The sequence below is a fragment of the Hemitrygon akajei genome, chromosome 2 (genome assembly GCF_048418815.1).
Source record: "Hemitrygon akajei chromosome 2, sHemAka1.3, whole genome shotgun sequence".
Lineage (NCBI taxonomy): Eukaryota > Metazoa > Chordata > Chondrichthyes > Myliobatiformes > Dasyatidae > Hemitrygon > Hemitrygon akajei.
This window is the reverse complement of record NC_133125.1, coordinates 176,368,058-176,390,742: the sequence shown is the minus strand read 5'-3', so window position 1 is coordinate 176,390,742 and position 22,685 is coordinate 176,368,058. Positions and strand designations below refer to the sequence as shown.

At 49.4% G+C, this 22,685-nt stretch overlaps 1 protein-coding gene across 2 annotated transcripts in view; it reads left to right on the top strand.

Annotated features, from left to right (window-relative positions):
* LOC140718725 (uncharacterized) overlaps nucleotides 1-22,685 on the top strand; it is a 204,252-nt gene that overhangs the window by 102,917 nt on the left and 78,650 nt on the right. For both annotated transcript variants that reach the window (XM_073032830.1, XM_073032827.1), the window contains one exon: nucleotides 765-860. In XM_073032830.1, the coding sequence (XP_072888931.1) occupies nucleotides 765-860 (96 nt within the window). The remainder of the gene's footprint in view (nucleotides 1-764; nucleotides 861-22,685) is intronic.

Sequence of the window (22,685 nt, the reverse complement as noted above, 5' to 3'; positions counted from 1 at the left end):
GGAATGAGGTGGGGAAGGCAGATGGAGAGGAGTGGGAGAGGGGAACCTGTCAGGGTGCGGTGTGTGTGTGTTTGTGTGTGTGATGGGCAGATGGAGAGGGTTGAATAGGGCAAAGAGTTATCTGACTGATGGAGAATGAGGAGAGAAGGAAGGACTCTCAGTGTTGGAGGAGGAGAGAGAAGGTAGTGTTAGCATTTGCCTTTTGCAGTGTAATTACTGCTGACTGTGAAGCTGTTATGGACGACATAATCTTAGATCTTGGTGTAAGGGGAATTTTACAGGTTTCACATGTTTACCTCTTTCTAGGAATTAGTTTTGTGTTTGCATTTAATAAATTAAATACATTTAAATAAACAAGAAAAAATCTGTAGATGCTGGGAATCCAAGCAACACACACAAAATGCTGGAGGAACTCAGCAGGCCAGGCAGGATCTATGGGAAAGTGTACACTCGACGTTTCTGGCTGAGACCCTTCAGCAGTCTTTTTGATTTGATTGTCTGTCTTTGTTTGTGTGTAGTTATTCATTGTTTCTATTGTATTTCTCTATTCTACTGTGAATTCCTGCAAGAAAGTGAATCTTAAGTTAGCAAATGGTGCATATACATATTTTGATCATAAATTTACATTGAACTACGATTAACTTGTTGCTTTGTCTCATAACTACCATTGGACATATGACTGTGTGTAATGTATTTTTGAACTGGGAGTGTGTGTGGAGAAGTAGTGTGAATTTACTCAATAGGTTCATTTCTGTAAATTTCAGATCAAAGCTGTATGATCAACATTCCAGTCTGGATCATATTGACTCTATTAGGGGTTACAGTTGTGATAACGTTATCCAACTCATTTCCAGTTTGCAGTAAGTATCAAAATCAAAGTTTTTTTCTAAAGAACTCAATCACTGTGAAAATTTTCCCCTGCTCTCACCATCACTTTAGCTTTTAAAGGGAGCAGTTGAGGGGAATTGCCAGCACATTATCAAATCTGTCCTAACTGGCTGCTGTCAGTCGGGAACAGTTCTGGCTCAGATTTTGCTGTATTCTGTTGGAGGTTCTGCACAGAGGTGCTGGGATCTCTTAGTAGGTTTAGCTGGTGGGGTTTGGGACTCCTGATGGATTGTAGAAGTCCAGAACTTTCGATTTGAGTTCGAGTGATTTCCATCTGTGCCTGCATGGAAATTATTGGAGAGAATTCAAATCGTGGGAGTTGTGTATAATTGGAGAGATCAGGATCTGATTATGGATTGTCAGTAAGGTGCAGAGTCAGGAAAACCATATCTCTCTAATCTGAGGAGATGGCAAAGAAGATTGCTGGAGGCAATGTGAATGATGTTCTCCATGTGGACTTTAGTAAGTCATTTGACATGGTCCCACATGAGAGGCTGATCCAGAAGGCTAACACACCTGGGATCCAAGGTGATCCAGCTAAAGGGATCCAAAATCAGCTTGATGACAGAAGGCAGAGGTCGTGTTGGAAGAATGTTTCTTTTCTGAATTGATGTCTGCACATACTTGTGTACAGTAGTGAATGGTTCGAGGACTTCTGCACTTTGTGATATATATTAATGACTTAGTCATGAGTGTAGGAAGTATGATCAGTAAGTTTACAAATGAATGAGAATTGGTGGTGTTGTGGGTGGTGAGGGAAGTTGTCCAAGTCTGCAAATGGATATGGATCAGATAGAAAGTTGGGTACAGCATTAGCAAATGGAACTTAATTCTGACAAGTACAAAGTCATCCATTTTGCAAAGTTGAAATAGGACTTGGACATCTGCAATACATGGTAGAAATGTTGAACAGAGAGACTCAGGATTCCAAGTTCATAGCAAGACACAGAAAATGCTGGAGGAACTCAGCAGGTCAGGCAGCAACTATGGAAATTGATAAACAGTCAAAGTCTGGGGCTGAGACCTTTAATTGGGAATAGAAAGAAGGGGGAAGAAGCCAGAAAAAGGAAGAGGGGAAGGGGAAGCTCAAAGGTGATATGTGAACCCAGGTGGGTGCAGGAGGGGGATGAAGGAAGATGCTGGGAGGTGCTATGTTGAAAAGATAAATGGCTGGAGAACGAATATGACAGGAAAAGAGAGTGGAATGTGGAATAAAGGGAAAGAAGAGGGGTAATAGGCAGTTGTGGAGAGCGGAGCACAGTGGCAAATAGAAGAAGAAGGAAAGGGAGGGAGAAAAATTACTGGAAGTTGGAAAAATCAATATTCATGCCATCAAGTTGGAGGCTATCCAGATGGAATATGAGTTGTTGCTCCTCCAACCTGAGAGTTGCCTCATCATGGCAGTAGATGAGACCATGGACTGACCAATCAGAACGGAGACTGGAATTAAAATGATTGGCTACCCGGATGGTGGATGGTGCAGAGAATGATGTGCTGGATGCAGAGTCCCGTGGGTGGGAGGTGAAGACAAGAGTAACTCGGTCAGTGTTAAGGATACAGAGTCCCGTGGGTAGTAGGTGAAGACAAGAGGAACTCAGTCAGTGTTAAGGATACAGAGTCCCATGGGTGGTAGGTGAAGACAAGAGGAACTCGGTCAGTGTTAGGTATACAGAGTCCCGTGGGTGGGAGGTGAAGACAAGAGGAACTCGGTCAGTGTTAAGGATGCAGAGTCCCTTGGGTTGGAGGTGAAAACAAGAGGAACTCGGTCAGTGTTAAGGATACAGAGTCCCGTGGGTAGTAGGTGAAGACAAGAGGAACTCAGTCAGTGTTAAGGATACAGAGTCCCATGGGTGGTAGGTGAAGACAAGAGGAACTCGGTCAGTGTTAGGGATACAGAGTCCCGTGGGTGGGAGGTGAAGACAAGAGGAACTCAGTCAGTGTTAAGGATGCAGAGTCCCTTGGGTTGGAGGTGAAGACAAGAGGAACTTGGTCAGTGTTAAGGATACAGAGTCCCGTGGGTGGTAGGTGAAGACAAGAGGAACTTGGTCAGTGTTAAGGATACAGAGTCCCGTGGGTAGTAGGTGAAGACAAGAGGAACTCAGTCAGTGTTAAGGATACAGAGTCCCATGGGTGGGAGGTGAAGACAAGAGGAACTCGGTCAGTGTTAAGGATACAGAGTCCCGTGGGTGGGAGGTGAAGACAAGAGGAACTCGGTCAGTGTTAAGTATACAGAGTCCCATGGGTGGGAGGTGAAGACAAGAGGAACTCGGTCAGTGTTAAGGATACAGAGTCCCATGGGTAGTAGGTGAAGACAAGAGGAACTCGGTCAGTGTTAAGGATACAGAGTCCCGTGGGTAGTAGGTGAAGACAAGAGGAACTCGGTCAGTGTTAAGGATACAGAGTCCCGTGGGTAGTAGGTGAAGACAAGAGGAACTCGGTCAGTGTTAAGGATGCAGAGTCCCGTGGGTTAGAGGTGAAGACAAGAGGAACTTGGTCAGTGTTAAGGATACAGAGTCCCGTGGGTGGTAGGTGAAGACAAGAGGAACTTGGTCAGTGTTAAGGATACAGAGTCCCGTGGGTAGTAGGTGAAGACAAGAGGAACTCAGTCAGTGTTAAGGATACAGAGTCCCATGGGTGGGAGGTGAAGACAAGAGGAACTTGGTCAGTGTTAAGGATACAGAGTCCCATGGGTGGGAGGTGAAGACAAGAGGAACTCGGTCAGTGTTAAGGATACAGAGTCCCGTGGGTGGGAGGTGAAGACAAGAGTAACTCGGTCAGTGTTAAGGATACAGAGTCCCGTGGGTAGTAGGTGCAGACAAGAGGAACTCGGTCAGTGTTAGGGATACAGAGTCCCGTGGGTGGGAGGTGAAGACAAGAGGAACTCGGTCAGTGTTAAGGATGCAGAGTCCCTTGGGTTGGAGGTGAAAACAAGAGGAACTCGGTCAGTGTTAAGGATACAGAGTCCCGTGGGTAGTAGGTGAAGACAAGAGGAACTCAGTCAGTGTTAAGGATACAGAGTCCCTTGGGTTGGAGGTGAAGACAAGAGGAACTTGGTCAGTGTTAAGGATACAGAGTCCCGTGGGTGGTAGGTGAAGACAAGAGGAACTTGGTCAGTGTTAAGGATACAGAGTCCCGTGGGTAGTAGGTGAAGACAAGAGGAAATCAGTCAGTGTTAAGGATACAGAGTCCCATGGGTGGGAGGTGAAGACAAGAGGAACTCGGTCAGTGTTAAGGATACAGAGTCCCGTGGGTGGGAGGTGAAGACAAGAGGAACTCGGTCAGTGTTAAGGATACAGAGTACCGTGGGTAGTAGGTGAAGACAAGAGGAACTCAGACAGTGTTAAGGATACAGAGTCCCATGGGTGGGAGGTGAAGACAAGAGGAACTCGGTCAGTGTTAAGGATACAGAGTCCCGTGGGTGGGAGGTGAAGACAAGAGTAACTCGGTCAGTGTTAAGGATACAGAGTCCCGTGGGTAGTAGGTGAAGACAAGAGGAACTCAGTCAGTGTTAAGGATACAGAGTCCCATGGGTGGTAGGTGAAGACAAGAGGAACTCGGTCAGTGTTAGGGATACAGAGTCCCGTGGGTGGGAGGTGAAGACAAGAGGAACTCGGTCAGTGTTAAGGATGCAGAGTCCCGTGGGTGGGAGGTGAAGACAAGAGGAACTTGGTCAGTGTTAAGGATACAGAGTCCCGTGGGTAGTAGGTGAAGACAAGAGGAAATCAGTCAGTGTTAAGGATACAGAGTCCCATGGGTGGGAGGTGAAGACAAGAGGAACTCGGTCAGTGTTAAGGATACAGAGTCCCGTGGGTAGTAGGTGAAGACAAGAGGAACTCGGTCAGTGTTAAGGATACAGAATCCCATGGGTAGTAGGTGAAGACAAGAGGAACTCCGTCAGTGTTAAGGATACAGAGTCCCGTGGGTAGTAGGTGAAGACAAGAGGAACTCGGTCAGTGTTAAGGATACAGAGTCCCGTGGGTAGTAGGTGAAGACAAGAGGAACTCGGTCAGTGTTAAGGATACAGAGTCCCGTGGGTAGTAGGTGTAGACAAGAGGAACTCGGTCAGTGTTAAGGATACAGAGTCCCGTGGGTAGTAGGTGAAGACAAGAGGAACTCGGTCAGTGTTAAGGATGCAGAGTCCCATGGGTGGGAGGTGAAGACAAGAGGAACTCGGTCAGTGTTAAGGATACAGAGTCCCGTGGGTGGTAGGTGAAGACAAGAGGAACTCGGTCAGTGTTAAGGATACAGAGTCCCGTGGGTAGTAGGTGAAGACAAGAGGAACTCGGTCAGTGTTAAGGATACAGAGTCCCGTGGGTAGTAGGTGAAGACAAGAGGAACTCGGTCAGTGTTAAGGATACAGAGTCCCGTGGGTAGTAGGTGAAGACAAGAGGAACTCAGTCAGTGTTAAGGATACAGAGTCCCATGGGTGGGAGGTGAAGACAAGAGGAACTCGGTCAGTGTTAAGGATACAGAGTCCCGTGGGTGGTAGGTGAAGACAAGAGGAACTTGGTCAGTGTTAAGGATACAGAGTCCCGTGGGTAGTAGGTGAAGACAAGAGGAACTCAGTCAGTGTTAAGGATACAGAGTCCCATGGGTGGGAGGTGAAGACAAGAGGAACTCGGTCAGTGTTAAGGATACAGAGTCCCGTGGGTAGTAGGTGAAGACAAGAGGAACTCAGTCAGTGTTAAGGATACAGAGTCCCATGGGTGGTAGGTGAAGACAAGAGGAACTCGGTCAGTGTTAGGGATACAGAGTCCCATGGGTGGGAGGTGAAGACAAGAGGAACTCGGTCAGTGTTAAGGATGCAGAGTCCCTTGGGTTGGAGGTGAAAACAAGAGGAACTCGGTCAGTGTTAAGGATACAGAGTCCCGTGGGTAGTAGGTGAAGACAAGAGGAACTCAGTCAGTGTTAAGGATACAGAGTCCCATGGGTGGTAGGTGAAGACAAGAGGAACTCGGTCAGTGTTAGGGATACAGAGTCCCGTGGGTGGGAGGTGAAGACAAGAGGAACTCAGTCAGTGTTAAGGATGCAGAGTCCCTTGGGTTGGAGGTGAAGACAAGAGGAACTTGGTCAGTGTTAAGGATACAGAGTCCCGTGGGTGGTAGGTGAAGACAAGAGGAACTTGGTCAGTGTTAAGGATACAGAGTCCCGTGGGTAGTAGGTGAAGACAAGAGGAACTCAGTCAGTGTTAAGGATACAGAGTCCCATGGGTGGGAGGTGAAGACAAGAGGAACTCGGTCAGTGTTAAGGATACAGAGTCCCGTGGGTGGGAGGTGAAGACAAGAGGAACTCGGTCAGTGTTAAGGATACAGAGTCCCGTGGGTAGTAGGTGAAGACAAGAGGAACTCGGTCAGTGTTAAGGATACAGAGTCCCATGGGTAGTAGGTGAAGACAAGAGGAACTCGGTCAGTGTTAAGGATACAGAGTCCCGTGGGTAGTAGGTGAAGACAAGAGGAACTCGGTCAGTGTTAAGGATACAGAGTCCCGTGGGTAGTAGGTGAAGACAAGAGGAACTCGGTCAGTGTTAAGGATGCAGAGTCCCGTGGGTTAGAGGTGAAGACAAGAGGAACTTGGTCAGTGTTAAGGATACAGAGTCCTGTGGGTGGTAGGTGAAGACAAGAGGAACTTGGTCAGTGTTAAGGATACAGAGTCCCGTGGGTAGTAGGTGAAGACAAGAGGAACTCAGTCAGTGTTAAGGATACAGAGTCCCATGGGTGGGAGGTGATGACAAGAGGAACTCGGTCAGTGTTAAGGATACAGAGTCCCGTGGGTGGTAGGTGAAGACAAGAGGAACTTGGTCAGTGTTAAGGATACAGAGTCCCATGGGTAGTAGGTGAAGACAAGAGGAACTCAGTCAGTGTTAAGGATACAGAGTCCCATGGGTGGGAGGTGAAGGCAAGAGGAACTCGGTCAGTGTTAAGGATACAGAGTCCCATGGGTGGTAGGTGAAGACAAGAGGAACTCGGTCAGTGTTAGGGATACAGAGTCCCGTGGGTGGGAGGTGAAGACAAGAGGAACTCGGTCAGTGTTAAGGATGCAGAGTCCCGTGGGTGGGAGGTGAAGACAAGAGGAACTTGGTCAGTGTTAAGGATACAGAGTCCCGTGGGTAGTAGGTGAAGACAAGAGGAAATCAGTCAGTGTTAAGGATACAGAGTCCCATGGGTGGGAGGTGAAGACAAGAGGAACTCGGTCAGTGTTAAGGATACAGAGTCCCGTGGGTAGTAGGTGAAGACAAGAGGAACTCGGTCAGTGTTAAGGATACAGAATCCCATGGGTAGTAGGTGAAGACAAGAGGAACTCTGTCAGTGTTAAGGATACAGAGTCCCGTGGGTAGTAGGTGAAGACAAGAGGAACTCGGTCAGTGTTAAGGATACAGAGTCCCGTGGGTAGTAGGTGAAGACAAGAGGAACTCGGTCAGTGTTAAGGATACAGAGTCCCGTGGGTGGTAGGTGAAGACAAGAGGAACTTGGTCAGTGTTAAGGATACAGAGTCCCGTGGGTAGTAGGTGAAGACAAGAGGAACTCGGTCAGTGTTAAGGATACAGAGTCCCGTGGGTAGTAGGTGAAGACAAGAGGAACTCGGTCAGTGTTAAGGATGCAGAGTCCCGTGGGTTAGAGGTGAAGACAAGAGGAACTTGGTCAGTGTTAAGGATACAGAGTCCCGTGGGTGGTAGGTGAAGACAAGAGGAACTTGGTCAGTGTTAAGGATACTGAGTCCCGTGGGTAGTAGGTGAAGACAAGAGGAACTCAGTCAGTGTTAAGGATACAGAGTCCCATGGGTGGGAGGTGAAGACAAGAGGAACTCGGTCAGTGTTAAGGATACAGAGTCCCGTGGGTGGGAGGTGAAGACAAGAGGAACTCGGTCAGTGTTAAGGATACAGAGTCCCGTGGGTAGTAGTTGAAGACAAGAGGAACTCGGTCAGTGTTAAGGATGCAGAGTCCCATGGGTGGGAGGTGAAGACAAGAGGAACTCGGTCAGTGTTAAGGATACAGAGTCCCGTGGGTGGTAGGTGAAGACAAGAGGAACTTGGTCAGTGTTAAGGATACAGAGTCCCGTGGGTAGTAGGTGAAGACAAGAGGAACTCGGTCAGTGGTAAGGATACAGAGTCCCGTGGGTAGTAGGTGAAGACAAGAGGAACTCGGTCAGTGTTAAGGATACAGAGTCCCGTGGGTAGTAGGTGAAGACAAGAGGAACTCAGTCAGTGTTAAGGATACAGAGTCCCATGGGTGGGAGGTGAAGACAAGAGGAACTCGGTCAGTGTTAAGGATACAGAGTCCCGTGGGTGGTAGGTGAAGACAAGAGGAACTTGGTCAGTGTTAAGGATACAGAGTCCCGTGGGTAGTAGGTGAAGACAAGAGGAGCTCAGTCAGTGTTAAGGATACAGAGTCCCATGGGTGGGAGGTGAAGACAAGAGGAACTCGGTCAGTGTTAAGGATACAGAGTCCCGTGGGTACTAGGTGAAGACAAGAGGAACTCAGTCAGTTTTAAGGATACAGAGTCCCATGGGTGGTAGGTGAAGACAAGAGGAACTCGGTCAGTGTTAGGGATACAGAGTCCCGTGGGTGGGAGGTGAAGACAAGAGGAACTCGGTCAGTGTTAAGGATGCACAGTCCCTTGGGTTGGAGGTGAAAACAAGAGGAACTCGGTCAGTGTTAAGGATACAGAGTCCCGTGGGTAGTAGGTGAAGACAAGAGGAACTCAGTCAGTGTTAAGGATACAGAGTCCCATGGGTGGTAGGTGAAGACAAGAGGAACTCGGTCAGTGTTAGGGATACAGAGTCCCGTGGGTCGGAGGTGAAGACAAGAGGAACTCAGTCAGTGTTAAGGATGCAGAGTCCCTTGGGTTGGAGGTGAAGACAAGAGGAACTTGGTCAGTGTTAAGGATACAGAGTCCCGTGGGTGGTAGGTGAAGACAAGAGGAACTTGGTCAGTGTTAAGGATACAGAGTCCCGTGGGTAGTAGGTGAAGACAAGAGGAACTCAGTCAGTGTTAAGGATACAGAGTCCCATGGGTGGGAGGTGAAGACAAGAGGAACTCGGTCAGTGTTAAGGATACAGAGTCCCGTGGGTGGGAGGTGAAGACAAGAGGAACTCGGTCAGTGTTAAGGTTACAGAGTCCCGTGGGTAGTAGGTGAAGACAAGAGGAACTCGGTCAGTGTTAAGGATACAGAGTCCCATGGGTAGTAGGTGAAGACAAGAGGAACTCGGTCAGTGTTAAGGATACAGAGTCCCGTGGGTAGTAGGTGAAGACAAGAGGAACTCGGTCAGTGTTAAGGATACAGAGTCCCGTGGGTAGTAGGTGAAGACAAGAGGAACTCGGTCAGTGTTAAGGATGCAGAGTCCCGTGGGTTAGAGGTGAAGACAAGAGGAACTTGGTCAGTGTTAAGGATACAGAGTCCCGTGGGTGGTAGGTGAAGACAAGAGGAACTTGGTCAGTGTTAAGGATACAGAGTCCCGTGGGTAGTAGGTGAAGACAAGAGGAACTCAGTCAGTGTTAAGGATACAGAGTCCCATGGGTGGGAGGTGAAGACAAGAGGAACTCGGTCAGTGTTAAGGATACAGAGTCCCGTGGGTGGTAGGTGAAGACAAGAGGAACTTGGTCAGTGTTAAGGATACAGAGTCCCGTGGGTAGTAGGTGAAGACAAGAGGAACTCAGTCAGTGTTAAGGATACAGAGTCCCATGGGTGTGAGGTGAAGACAAGAGGAACTCGGTCAGTGTTAAGGATACAGAGTCCCGTGGGTAGTAGGTGAAGACAAGAGGAACTCGGTCAGTGTTAAGGATGCAGAGTCCCGTGGGTTAGAGGTGAAGACAAGAGGAACTTGGTCAGTGTTAAGGATACAGAGTCCCATGGGTAGTAGGTGAAGACAAGAGGAACTCGGTCAGTGTTAAGGATACAGAGTCCCGTGGGTAGTAGGTGAAGACAAGAGGAACTCGGTCAGTGTTAAGGATACAGAGTCCCGTGGGTAGTAGGTGAAGACAAGAGGAACTCGGTCAGTGTTAAGGATGCAGAGTCCCGTGGGTTAGAGGTGAAGACAAGAGGAACTTGGTCAGTGTTAAGGATACAGAGTCCTGTGGGTGGTAGGTGAAGACAAGAGGAACTTGGTCAGTGTTAAGGATACAGAGTCCCGTGGGTAGTAGGTGAAGACAAGAGGAACTCAGTCAGTGTTAAGGATACAGAGTCCCATGGGTGGGAGGTGATGACAAGAGGAACTCGGTCAGTGTTAAGGATACAGAGTCCCGTGGGTGGTAGGTGAAGACAAGAGGAACTTGGTCAGTGTTAAGGATACAGAGTCCCATGGGTAGTAGGTGAAGACAAGAGGAACTCAGTCAGTGTTAAGGATACAGAGTCCCATGGGTGGGAGGTGAAGGCAAGAGGAACTCGGTCAGTGTTAAGGATACAGAGTCCCATGGGTGGTAGGTGAAGACAAGAGGATCTCGGTCAGTGTTAGGGATACAGAGTCCCGTGGGTGGGAGGTGAAGACAAGAGGAACTCGGTCAGTGTTAAGGATGCAGAGTCCCGTGGGTGGGAGGTGAAGACAAGAGGAACTTGGTCAGTGTTAAGGATACAGAGTCCCGTGGGTAGTAGGTGAAGACAAGAGGAAATCAGTCAGTGTTAAGGATACAGAGTCCCATGGGTGGGAGGTGAAGACAAGAGGAACTCGGTCAGTGTTAAGGATACAGAGTCCCGTGGGTAGTAGGTGAAGACAAGAGGAACTCGGTCAGTGTTAAGGATACAGAATCCCATGGGTAGTAGGTGAAGACAAGAGGAACTCTGTCAGTGTTAAGGATACAGAGTCCCGTGGGTAGTAGGTGAAGACAAGAGGAACTCGGTCAGTGTTAAGGATACAGAGTCCCGTGGGTAGTAGGTGAAGACAAGAGGAACTCGGTCAGTGTTAAGGATACAGAGTCCCGTGGGTGGTAGGTGAAGACAAGAGGAACTTGGTCAGTGTTAAGGATACAGAGTCCCGTGGGTAGTAGGTGAAGACAAGAGGAACTCGGTCAGTGTTAAGGATACAGAGTCCCGTGGGTAGTAGGTGAAGACAAGAGGAACTCGGTCAGTGTTAAGGATGCAGAGTCCCGTGGGTTAGAGGTGAAGACAAGAGGAACTTGGTCAGTGTTAAGGATACAGAGTCCCGTGGGTGGTAGGTGAAGACAAGAGGAACTTGGTCAGTGTTAAGGATACTGAGTCCCGTGGGTAGTAGGTGAAGACAAGAGGAACTCAGTCAGTGTTAAGGATACAGAGTCCCATGGGTGGGAGGTGAAGACAAGAGGAACTCGGTCAGTGTTAAGGATACAGAGTCCCGTGGGTGGGAGGTGAAGACAAGAGGAACTCGGTCAGTGTTAAGGATACAGAGTCCCGTGGGTAGTAGTTGAAGACAAGAGGAACTCGGTCAGTGTTAAGGATGCAGAGTCCCATGGGTGGGAGGTGAAGACAAGAGGAACTCGGTCAGTGTTAAGGATACAGAGTCCCGTGGGTGGTAGGTGAAGACAAGAGGAACTTGGTCAGTGTTAAGGATACAGAGTCCCGTGGGTAGTAGGTGAAGACAAGAGGAACTCGGTCAGTGGTAAGGATACAGAGTCCCGTGGGTAGTAGGTGAAGACAAGAGGAACTCGGTCAGTGTTAAGGATACAGAGTCCCGTGGGTAGTAGGTGAAGACAAGAGGAACTCAGTCAGTGTTAAGGATACAGAGTCCCATGGGTGGGAGGTGAAGACAAGAGGAACTCGGTCAGTGTTAAGGATACAGAGTCCCGTGGGTGGTAGGTGAAGACAAGAGGAACTTGGTCAGTGTTAAGGATACAGAGTCCCGTGGGTAGTAGGTGAAGACAAGAGGAGCTCAGTCAGTGTTAAGGATACAGAGTCCCATGGGTGGGAGGTGAAGACAAGAGGAACTCGGTCAGTGTTAAGGATACAGAGTCCCGTGGGTACTAGGTGAAGACAAGAGGAACTCAGTCAGTTTTAAGGATACAGAGTCCCATGGGTGGTAGGTGAAGACAAGAGGAACTCGGTCAGTGTTAGGGATACAGAGTCCCGTGGGTGGGAGGTGAAGACAAGAGGAACTCGGTCAGTGTTAAGGATGCACAGTCCCTTGGGTTGGAGGTGAAAACAAGAGGAACTCGGTCAGTGTTAAGGATACAGAGTCCCGTGGGTAGTAGGTGAAGACAAGAGGAACTCAGTCAGTGTTAAGGATACAGAGTCCCATGGGTGGTAGGTGAAGACAAGAGGAACTCGGTCAGTGTTAGGGATACAGAGTCCCGTGGGTGGGAGGTGAAGACAAGAGGAACTCAGTCAGTGTTAAGGATGCAGAGTCCCTTGGGTTGGAGGTGAAGACAAGAGGAACTTGGTCAGTGTTAAGGATACAGAGTCCCGTGGGTGGTAGGTGAAGACAAGAGGAACTTGGTCAGTGTTAAGGATACAGAGTCCCGTGGGTAGTAGGTGAAGACAAGAGGAACTCAGTCAGTGTTAAGGATACAGAGTCCCATGGGTGGGAGGTGAAGACAAGAGGAACTCGGTCAGTGTTAAGGATACAGAGTCCCGTGGGTGGGAGGTGAAGACAAGAGGAACTCGGTCAGTGTTAAGGTTACAGAGTCCCGTGGGTAGTAGGTGAAGACAAGAGGAACTCGGTCAGTGTTAAGGATACAGAGTCCCATGGGTAGTAGGTGAAGACAAGAGGAACTCGGTCAGTGTTAAGGATACAGAGTCCCGTGGGTAGTAGGTGAAGACAAGAGGAACTCGGTCAGTGTTAAGGATACAGAGTCCCGTGGGTAGTAGGTGAAGACAAGAGGAACTCGGTCAGTGTTAAGGATGCAGAGTCCCGTGGGTTAGAGGTGAAGACAAGAGGAACTTGGTCAGTGTTAAGGATACAGAGTCCCGTGGGTGGTAGGTGAAGACAAGAGGAACTTGGTCAGTGTTAAGGATACAGAGTCCCGTGGGTAGTAGGTGAAGACAAGAGGAACTCAGTCAGTGTTAAGGATACAGAGTCCCATGGGTGGGAGGTGAAGACAAGAGGAACTCGGTCAGTGTTAAGGATACAGAGTCCCGTGGGTGGTAGGTGAAGACAAGAGGAACTTGGTCAGTGTTAAGGATACAGAGTCCCGTGGGTAGTAGGTGAAGACAAGAGGAACTCAGTCAGTGTTAAGGATACAGAGTCCCATGGGTGTGAGGTGAAGACAAGAGGAACTCGGTCAGTGTTAAGGATACAGAGTCCCGTGGGTGGGAGGTGAAGACAAGAGTAACTCGGTCAGTGTTAAGGATACAGAGTCCCATGGGTGGTAGGTGAAGACAAGAGGAACTCGGTCAGTGTTAGGGATACAGAGTCCCGTGGGTGGGAGGTGAAGACAAGAGGAACTCGGTCAGTGTTAAGGATGCAGAGTCCCGTGGGTGGGAGGTGAAGACAAGAGGAACTTGGTCAGTGTTAAGGATACAGAGTCCCGTGGGTAGTAGGTGAAGACAAGAGGAAATCAGTCAGTGTTAAGGATACAGAGTCCCATGGGTGGGAGGTGAAGACAAGAGGAACTCGGTCAGTGTTAAGGATACAGAGTCCCGTGGGTAGTAGGTGAAGACAAGAGGAACTCGGTCAGTGTTAAGGATACAGAATCCCATGGGTAGTAGGTGAAGACAAGAGGAACTCGGTCAGTGTTAAGGATACAGAGTCCCGTGGGTAGTAGGTGAAGACAAGAGGAACTCGGTCAGTGTTAAGGATACAGAGTCCCGTGGGTAGTAGGTGAAGACAAGAGGAACTCGGTCAGTGTTAAGGATACAGAGTCCCGTTGGTAGTAGGTGAAGACAAGAGGAAAGCGGTCAGTGTTAAGGATACAGAGTCCCGTGGGTAGTAGGTGAAGACAAGAGGAACTCGGTCAGTGTTAAGGATGCAGAGTCCCGTGGGATAGAGGTGAAGACAAGAGGAACTCGGTCAGTGTTAAGGATACAGAGTCCCGTGGGTGGTAGGTGAAGACAAGAGGAACTTGGTTAGTGTTAAGGATACAGAGTCCCGTGGGTAGTAGGTGAAGACAAGAGGAACTCGGTCAGTGTTAAGGATACAGAGTCCCGTGGGTAGTAGGTGAAGACAAGAGGAACTCGGTCAGTGTTAAGGATGCAGAGTCCCGTGGGTTAGAGGTGAAGACAAGAGGAACTTGGTCAGTGTTAAGGATACAGAGTCCCGTGGGTGGTAGGTGAAGACAAGAGGAACTCGGTCAGTGTTAAGGATACAGAGTCCCGTGGGTAGTAGGTGAAGACAAGAGGAACTCAGTCAGTGTTAAGGATACAGAGTCCCATGGGTGGGAGGTGAAGACAAGAGGAACTCGGTCAGTGTTAAGGATACAGAGTCCCGTGGGTGGGAGGTGAAGACAAGAGTAACTCGGTCAGTGTTAAGGATACAGAATCCCATGGGTAGTTGGTGAAGACAAGAGGAACTCGGTCAGTGTTAAGGATACAGAGTCCCGTGGGTAGTAGGTGAAGACAAGAGGAACTCGGTCAGTGTTAAGGATACAGAGTCCCGTGGGTAGTAGGTGAAGACAAGAGGAACTCGGTCAGTGTTAAGGATACAGAGTCCCGTGGGTAGTAGGTGAAGACAAGAGGAACTCGGTCAGTGTTAAGGATACAGAGTCCCGTGGGTAGTAGGTGAAGACAAGAGGAACTCGGTCAGTGTTAAGGATACCGAGTCCCGTGGGTAGTAGGTGAAGACAAGAGGAACTCGGTCAGTGTTAAGGATACAGAGTCCCGTGGGTAGTAGGTGAAGACAATAGTTACTCGGTCAGTGTTAAGGATGCAGAGTCCCGTGGGTTAGAGGTGAAGACAAGAGGAACTCGGTCAGTGTTATGGATACAGAGTCCCGTGGGTGGTAGGTGAAGACAAGAGGAACTTGGTCAGTGTTAAGGATACAGAGTCCCGTGGGTAGTAGGTGAAGACAAGAGGAACTCGGTCAGTGTTAAGGATACAGAGTCCCGTGGGTAGTAGGTGAAGACAAGAGGAACTCGGTCAGTGTTAAGGATGCAGAGTCTCGTGGGTTAGAGGTGAAGACAAGAGGAACTTGGTCAGTGTTAAGGATACAGAGTCCCGTGGGTGGTAGGTGAAGACAAGAGGAACTTGGTCAGTGTTAAGGATACAGAGTCCCGTGGGTAGTAGGTGAAGACAAGAGGAACTCAGTCAGTGTTAAGGATACAGAGTCCCATGGGTGGGAGGTGAAGACAAGAGGAACTCGGTCAGTGTTAAGGATACAGAGTCCCGTGGGTAGTAGGTGAAGACAAGAGGAACTCAGTCAGTTTTAAGGATACAGAGTCCCATGGGTGGTAGGTGAAGACAAGAGGAACTCGGTCAGTGTTAGGGATACAGAGTCCCGTGGGTGGGAGGTGAAGACAAGAGGAACTCGGTCAGTGTTAAGGATGCACAGTCCCTTGGGTTGGAGGTGAAGACAAGAGGAACTCGGTCAGTGTTAAGGATACAGAGTCCCGTGGGTAGTAGGTGAAGACAAGAGGAACTCGGTCAGTGTTAAGGATACAGAGTCCCGTGGGTAGTAGGTGTAGACAAGAGGAACTCGGTCAGTGTTAAGGATACAGAGTCCCGTGGGTAGTAGGTGAAGACAAGAGGAACTCGGTCAGTGTTAAGGATGCAGAGTCCCATGGGTGGGAGGTGAAGACAAGAGGAACTCGGTCAGTGTTAAGGATACAGAGTCCCGTGGGTGGTAGGTGAAGACAAGAGGAACTTGGTCAGTGTTAAGGATACAGAGTCCCGTGGGTAGTAGGTGAAGACAAGAGGAACTCGGTCAGTGTTAAGGATACAGAGTCCCGTGGGTAGTAGGTGAAGACAAGAGGAACTCGGTCAGTGTTAAGGATACAGAGTCCCGTGGGTAGTAGGTGAAGACAAGAGGAACTCAGTCAGTGTTAAGGATACAGAGTCCCATGGGTGGGAGGTGAAGACAAGAGGAACTCGGTCAGTGTTAAGGATACAGAGTCCCGTGGGTGGTAGGTGAAGACAAGAGGAACTCGGTCAGTGTTAAGGATACAGAGTCCCGTGGGTAGTAGGTGAAGACAAGAGGAACTCAGTCAGTGTTAAGGATACAGAGTCCCATGGGTGGGAGGTGAAGACAAGAGGAACTCGGTCAGTGTTAAGGATACAGAGTCCCGTGGGTGGGAGGTGAAGACAAGAGGAACTCGGTCAGTGTTAAGGATGCAGAGTCCCTTGGGTTGGAGGTGAAAACAAGAGGAACTCGGTCAGTGTTAAGGATACAGAGTCCCGTGGGTAGTAGGTGAAGACAAGAGGAACTCAGTCAGTGTTAAGGATACAGAGTCCCATGGGTGGTAGGTGAAGACAAGAGGAACTCGGTCAGTGTTAGGGATACAGAGTCCCGTGGGTGGGAGGTGAAGACAAGAGGAACACAGTCAGTGTTAAGGATGCAGAGTCCCTTGGGTTGGAGGTGAAGACAAGAGGAACTTGGTCAGTGTTAAGGATACAGAGTCCCGTGGGTGGTAGGTGAAGACAAGAGGAACTTGGTCAGTGTTAAGGATACAGAGTCCCGTGGGTAGTAGGTGAAGACAAGAGGAACTCAGTCAGTGTTAAGGATACAGAGTCCCATGGGTGGGAGGTGAAGACAAGAGGAACTCGGTCAGTGTTAAGGATACAGAGTCCCGTGGGTGGGAGGTGAAGACAAGAGGAACTCGGTCAGTGTTAAGGATACAGAGTCCCGTGGGTGCGAGGTGAAGACAAGAGGAACTCGGTCAGTGTTAAGGATACAGAGTGTCGTGGGTAGTAGGTGAAGACAAGAGGAACTCGGTCAGTGTTAAGGATACAGTGTCCCATGGGTAGTAGGTGAAGACAAGAGGAACTCGGTCAGTGTTAAGGATACAGAGTCCCGTGGGTAGTAGGTGAAGACAAGAGGAACTCGGTCAGTGTTAAGGATACAGAGTCCCGTGGGTAGTAGGTGAAGACAAGAGGAACTTGGTCAGTGTTAAGGATACAGAGTCCCGTGGGTGGTAGGTGAAGACAAGAGGAACTTGGTCAGTGTTAAGGATACAGAGTCCCGTGGGTAGTAGGTGAAGACAAGAGGAACTCAGTCAGTGTTAAGGATACAGAGTCCCATGGGTGGGAGGTGAAGACAAGAGGAACTCGGTCAGTGTTAAGGATACAGAGTCCCGTGGGTGGTAGGTGAAGACAAGAGGAACTTGGTCAGTGTTAAGGATACAGAGTCCCATGGGTAGTAGGTGAAGACAAGAGGAACTCGGTCAGTGTTAAGGATACAGAGTCCCGTGGGTGGGAGGTGAAGACAAGAGTAACTCGGTCAGTGTTAAGGATACAGAGTCCCATGGGTGGTAGGTGAAGACAAGAGGAACTCGGTCAGTGTTAGGGATACAGAGTCCCGTGGGTGGAAGGTGAAGACAAGAGGAACTCGGTCAGTGTTAAGGATGCAGAGTGCCGTGGGTGGGAGGTGAAGACAAGAGGAACTTGGTCAGTGTTAAGGATACAGAGTCCCGTGGGTAGTAGGTGAAGACAAGAGGAACTCGGTCAGTGTTAAGGATACAGAGTCCCGTGGGTAGTAGGTGAAGACCAGAGGAACTCGGTCAGTGTTAAGGATACAGAGTCCCGTGGGTAGTAGGTGAAGACAAGAGGAACTCAGTCAGTGTTAAGGATACAGAGTCCCATGGGTGGGAGGTGAAGACAAGAGGAACTCGGTCAGTGTTAAGGATACAGAGTCCCGTGGGTGGTAGGTGAAGACAAGAGGAACTTGGTCAGTGTTAAGGATACAGAGTCCCGTGGGTAGTAGGTGAAGACAAGAGGAACTCAGTCAGTGTTAAGGATACAGAGTCCCATGGGTGGGAGGTGAAGACAAGAGGAACTCGGTCAGTGTTAAGGATACAGAGTCCCGTGGGTGGGAGGTGAAGACAAGAGGAACTCGGTCAGTGTTAAGGATGCAGAGTCCCTTGGGTTGGAGGTGAAAACAAGAGGAACTCGGTCAGTGTTAAGGATACAGAGTCCTGTGGGTAGTAGGTGAAGACAAGAGGAACTCAGTCAGTGTTAAGGATACAGAGTCCCATGGGTGGTAGGTGAAGACAAGAGGAACTCGGTCAGTGTTAGGGATACAGAGTCCCGTGGGTGGGAGGTGAAGACAAGAGGAACTCAGTCAGTGTTAAGGATGCAGAGTCCCTTGGGTTGGAGGTGAAGACAAGAGGAACTTGGTCAGTGTTAAGGATACAGAGTCCCGTGGGTGGTAGGTGAAGACAAGAGGAACTTGGTCAGTGTTAAGGATACAGAGTCCCGTGGGTAGTAGGTGAAGACAAGAGGAACTCGGTCAGTGTTAAGGATACAGAGTCCCATGGGTGGGAGGTGAAGACAAGAGGAACTCGGTCAGTGTTAAGGATACAGAGTCCCGTGGGTGGGAGGTGAAGACAAGAGGAACTCGGTCAGTGTTAAGGATACAGAGTCCCGTGGGTAGTAGGTGAAGACAAGAGGAACTCGGTCAGTGTTAAGGATACAGAGTCCCATGGGTAGTAGGTGAAGACAAGAGGAACTCGGTCAGTGTTAAGGATACAGAGTCCCGTGGGTAGTAGGTGAAGACAAGAGGAACTCGGTCAGTGTTAAGGATACAGAGTCCCGTGGGTAGTAGGTGAAGACAAGAGGAACTCGGTCAGTGTTAAGGATGCAGAGTCCCGTGGGTTAGAGGTGAAGACAAGAGGAACTTGGTCAGTGTTAAGGATACAGAGTCCCGTGGGTGGTAGGTGAAGACAAGAGGAACTTGGTCAGTGTTAAGGATACAGAGTCCCGTGGGTAGTAGGTGAAGACAAGAGGAACTCAGTCAGTGTTAAGGATACAGAGTCCCATGGGTGGGAGGTGAAGACAAGAGGAACTCGGTCAGTGTTAAGGATACAGAGTCCCGTGGGTGGTAGGTGAAGACAAGAGGAACTTGGTCAGTGTTAAGGATACAGAGTCCCATGGGTAGTAGGTGAAGACAAGAGGAACTCTGTCAGTGTTAAGGATACAGAGTCCCATGGGTGGGAGGTGAAGACAAGAGGAACTCGGTCAGTGTTAAGGATACAGAGTCCAATGGGTGGTAGGTGAAGACAAGAGGAACTCGGTCAGTGTTAGGGATACAGAGTCCCGTGGGTGGGAGGTGAAGACAAGAGGAACTCGGTCAGTGTTAAGGATGCAGAGTCCCGTGGGTGGGAGGTGAAGACAAGAGGAACTTGGTCAGTGTTAAGGATACAGAGTCCCGTGGGTAGTAGGTGAAGACAAGAGGAAATCAGTCAGTGTTAAGGATACAGAGTCCCATGGGTGGGACGTGAAGACAAGAGGAACTCGGTCAGTGTTAAGGATACAGAGTCCCGTGGGTAGTAGGTGAAGACAAGAGGAACTCGGTCAGTGTTAAGGATACAGAATCCCATGGGTAGTAGGTGAAGACAAGAGGAACTCTGTCAGTGTTAAGGATACAGAGTCCCGTGGGTAGTAGGTGAAGACAAGAGGAACTCGGTCAGTGTTAAGGATACAGAGTCCCGTGGGTAGTAGGTGAAGACAAGAGGAACTCGGTCAGTGTTAAGGATACGGAGTCCCGTGGGTAGTAGGTGAAGACAAGAGGAACTCGGTCAGTGTTAAGGATGCAGAGTCCCGTGGGTTAGAGGTGAAGACAAGAGGAACTCGGTCAGTGTTAAGGATACAGAGTCCCGTGGGTGGTAGGTGAAGACAAGAGGAACTTGGTCAGTGTTAAGGATACAGAGTCCCGTGGGTAGTAGTTGAAGACAAGAGGAACTCGGTCAGTGTTAAGGATACAGAGTCCCGTGGGTAGTAGGTGAAGACAAGAGGAACTCGGTCAGTGTTAAGGATGCAGAGTCCCGTGGGTTAGAGGTGAAGACAAGAGGAACTTGGTCAGTGTTAAGGATACAGAGTCCCGTGGGTAGTAGGTGAAGACAAGAGGAACTCAGTCAGTGTTAAGGATACAGAGTCCCATGGGTGGGAGGTGAAGACAAGAGGAACTCGGTCACTGTTAAGGATACAGAGTCCCGTGGGTAGTAGGTGTAGACAAGAGGAACTCGGTCAGTGTTAAGGATACAGAGTCCCGTGGGTAGTAGGTGAAGACAAGAGGAACTCGGTCAGTGTTAAGGATGCAGAGTCCCATGGGTGGGAGGTGAAGACAAGAGGAACTCGGTCAGTGTTAAGGATACAGAGTCCCGTGGGTGGTAGGTGCAGACAAGAGGAACTTGGTCAGTGTTAAGGATACAGAGTCCCGTGGGTAGTAGGTGAAGACAAGAGGAACTCGGTCAGTGTTAAGGATACAGAGTCCCGTGGGTAGTAGGTGAAGACAAGAGGAACTCGGTCAGTGTTAAGGATACAGAGTCCCGTGGGTAGTAGGTGAAGACAAGAGGAACTCAGTCAGTGTTAAGGATACAGAGTCCCATGGGTGGGAGGTGAAGACAAGAGGAACTCGGTCAGTGTTAAGGATACAGAGTCCCGTGGGTGGTAGGTGAAGACAAGAGGAACTTGGTCAGTGTTAAGGATACAGAGTCCCGTGGGTAGTAGGTGAAGACAAGAGGAGCTCAGTCAGTGTTAAGGATACAGAGTCCCATGGGTGGGAGGTGAAGACAAGAGGAACTCGGTCAGTGTTAAGGATACAGAGTCCCGTGGGTAGTAGGTGAATACAAGAGGAACTCAGTCAGTTTTAAGGATACAGAGTCCCATGGGTGGTAGGTGAAGACAAGAGGAACTCGGTCAGTGTTAGGGATACAGAGTCCCGTGGGTGGGAGGTGAAGACAAGAGGAACTCGGTCAGTGTTAAGGATGCACAGTCCCTTGGGTTGGAGCTGAAAACAAGAGGAACTCGGTCAGTGTTAAGGATACAGAGTCCCGTGGGTAGTAGGTGAAGACAAGAGGAACTCAGTCAGTGTTAAGGATACAGAGTCCCATGGGTGGTAGGTGAAGACAAGAGGAACTCGGTCAGTGTTAGGGATACAGAGTCCCGTGGGTGGGAGGTGAAGACAAGAGGAACTCAGTCAGTGTTAAGGATGCAGAGTCCCTTGGGTTGGAGGTGAAGACAAGAGGAACTTGGTCAGTGTTAAGGATACAGAGTCCCGTGGGTGGTAGGTGAAGACAAGAGGAACTTGGTCAGTGTTAAGGATACAGAGTCCCGTGGGTAGTAGGTGAAGACAAGAGGAACTCAGTCAGTGTTAAGGATACAGAGTCCCATGGGTGGGAGGTGAAGACAAGAGGAACTCGGTCAGTGTTAAGGATACAGAGTCCCGTGGGTGGGAGGTGAAGACAAGAGGAACTCGGTCAGTGTTAAGGATGCAGAGTCCCTTGGGTTGGAGGTGAAAACAAGAGGAACTCGGTCAGTGTTAAGGATACAGAGTCCCGTGGGTAGTAGGTGAAGACAAGAGGAACTCAGTCAGTGTTAAGGATACAGAGTCCCATGGGTGGTAGGTGAAGACAAGAGGAACTCGGTCAGTGTTAGGGATACAGAGTCCCGTGGGTGGGAGGTGAAGACAAGAGGAACTCAGTCAGTGTTAAGGATGCAGAGTCCCTTGGGTTGGAGGTGAAGACAAGAGGAACTTGGTCAGTGTTAAGGATACAGAGTCCCGTGGGTGGTAGGTGAAGACAAGAGGAACTTGGTCAGTGTTAAGGATACAGAGTCCCTTGGGTAGTAGGTGAAGACAAGAGGAACTCGGTCAGTGTTAAGGATACAGAGTCCCATGGGTGGGAGGTGAAGACAAGAGGAACTCGGTCAGTGTTAAGGATACAGAGTCCCGTGGGTGGGAGGTGAAGACAAGAGGAACTCGGTCAGTGTTAAGGATACAGAGTCCCGTGGGTAGTAGGTGAAGACAAGAGGAACTCGGTCAGTGTTAAGGATACAGAGTCCCATGGGTAGTAGGTGAAGACAAGAGGAACTCGGTCAGTGTTAAGGATACAGAGTCCCGTGGGTAATAGGTGAAGACAAGAGGAACTCGGTCAGTGTTAAGGATACAGAGTCCCGTGGGTAGTAGGTGAAGACAAGAGGAACTCGGTCAGTGTTAAGGATGCAGAGTCCCGTGGGTTAGAGGTGAAGACAAGAGGAACTCGGTCAGTGTTAAGGATACAGAGTCCCGTGGGTGGTAGGTGAAGACAAGAGGAACTTGGTCAGTGTTAAGGATACAGAGTCCCGTGGGTAGTAGTTGAAGACAAGAGGAACTCGGTCAGTGTTAAGGATACAGAGTCCCGTGGGTAGTAGGTGAAGACAAGAGGAACTCGGTCAGTGTTAAGGATGCAGAGTCCCGTGGGTTAGAGGTGAAGACAAGAGGAACTTGGTCAGTGTTAAGGATACAGAGTCCCGTGGGTAGTAGGTGAAGACAAGAGGAACTCAGTCAGTGTTAAGGATACAGAGTCCCATGGGTGGGAGGTGAAGACAAGAGGAACTCGGTCACTGTTAAGGATACAGAGTCCCGTGGGTAGTAGGTGTAGACAAGAGGAACTCGGTCAGTGTTAAGGATACAGAGTCCCGTGGGTAGTAGGTGAAGACAAGAGGAACTCGGTCAGTGTTAAGGATGCAGAGTCCCATGGGTGGGAGGTGAAGACAAGAGGAACTCGGTCAGTGTTAAGGATACAGAGTCCCGTGGGTGGTAGGTGCAGACAAGAGGAACTTGGTCAGTGTTAAGGATACAGAGTCCCGTGGGTAGTAGGTGAAGACAAGAGGAACTCGGTCAGTGTTAAGGATACAGAGTCCCGTGGGTAGTAGGTGAAGACAAGAGGAACTCGGTCAGTGTTAAGGATACAGAGTCCCGTGGGTAGTAGGTGAAGACAAGAGGAACTCAGTCAGTGTTAAGGATACAGAGTCCCATGGGTGGGAGGTGA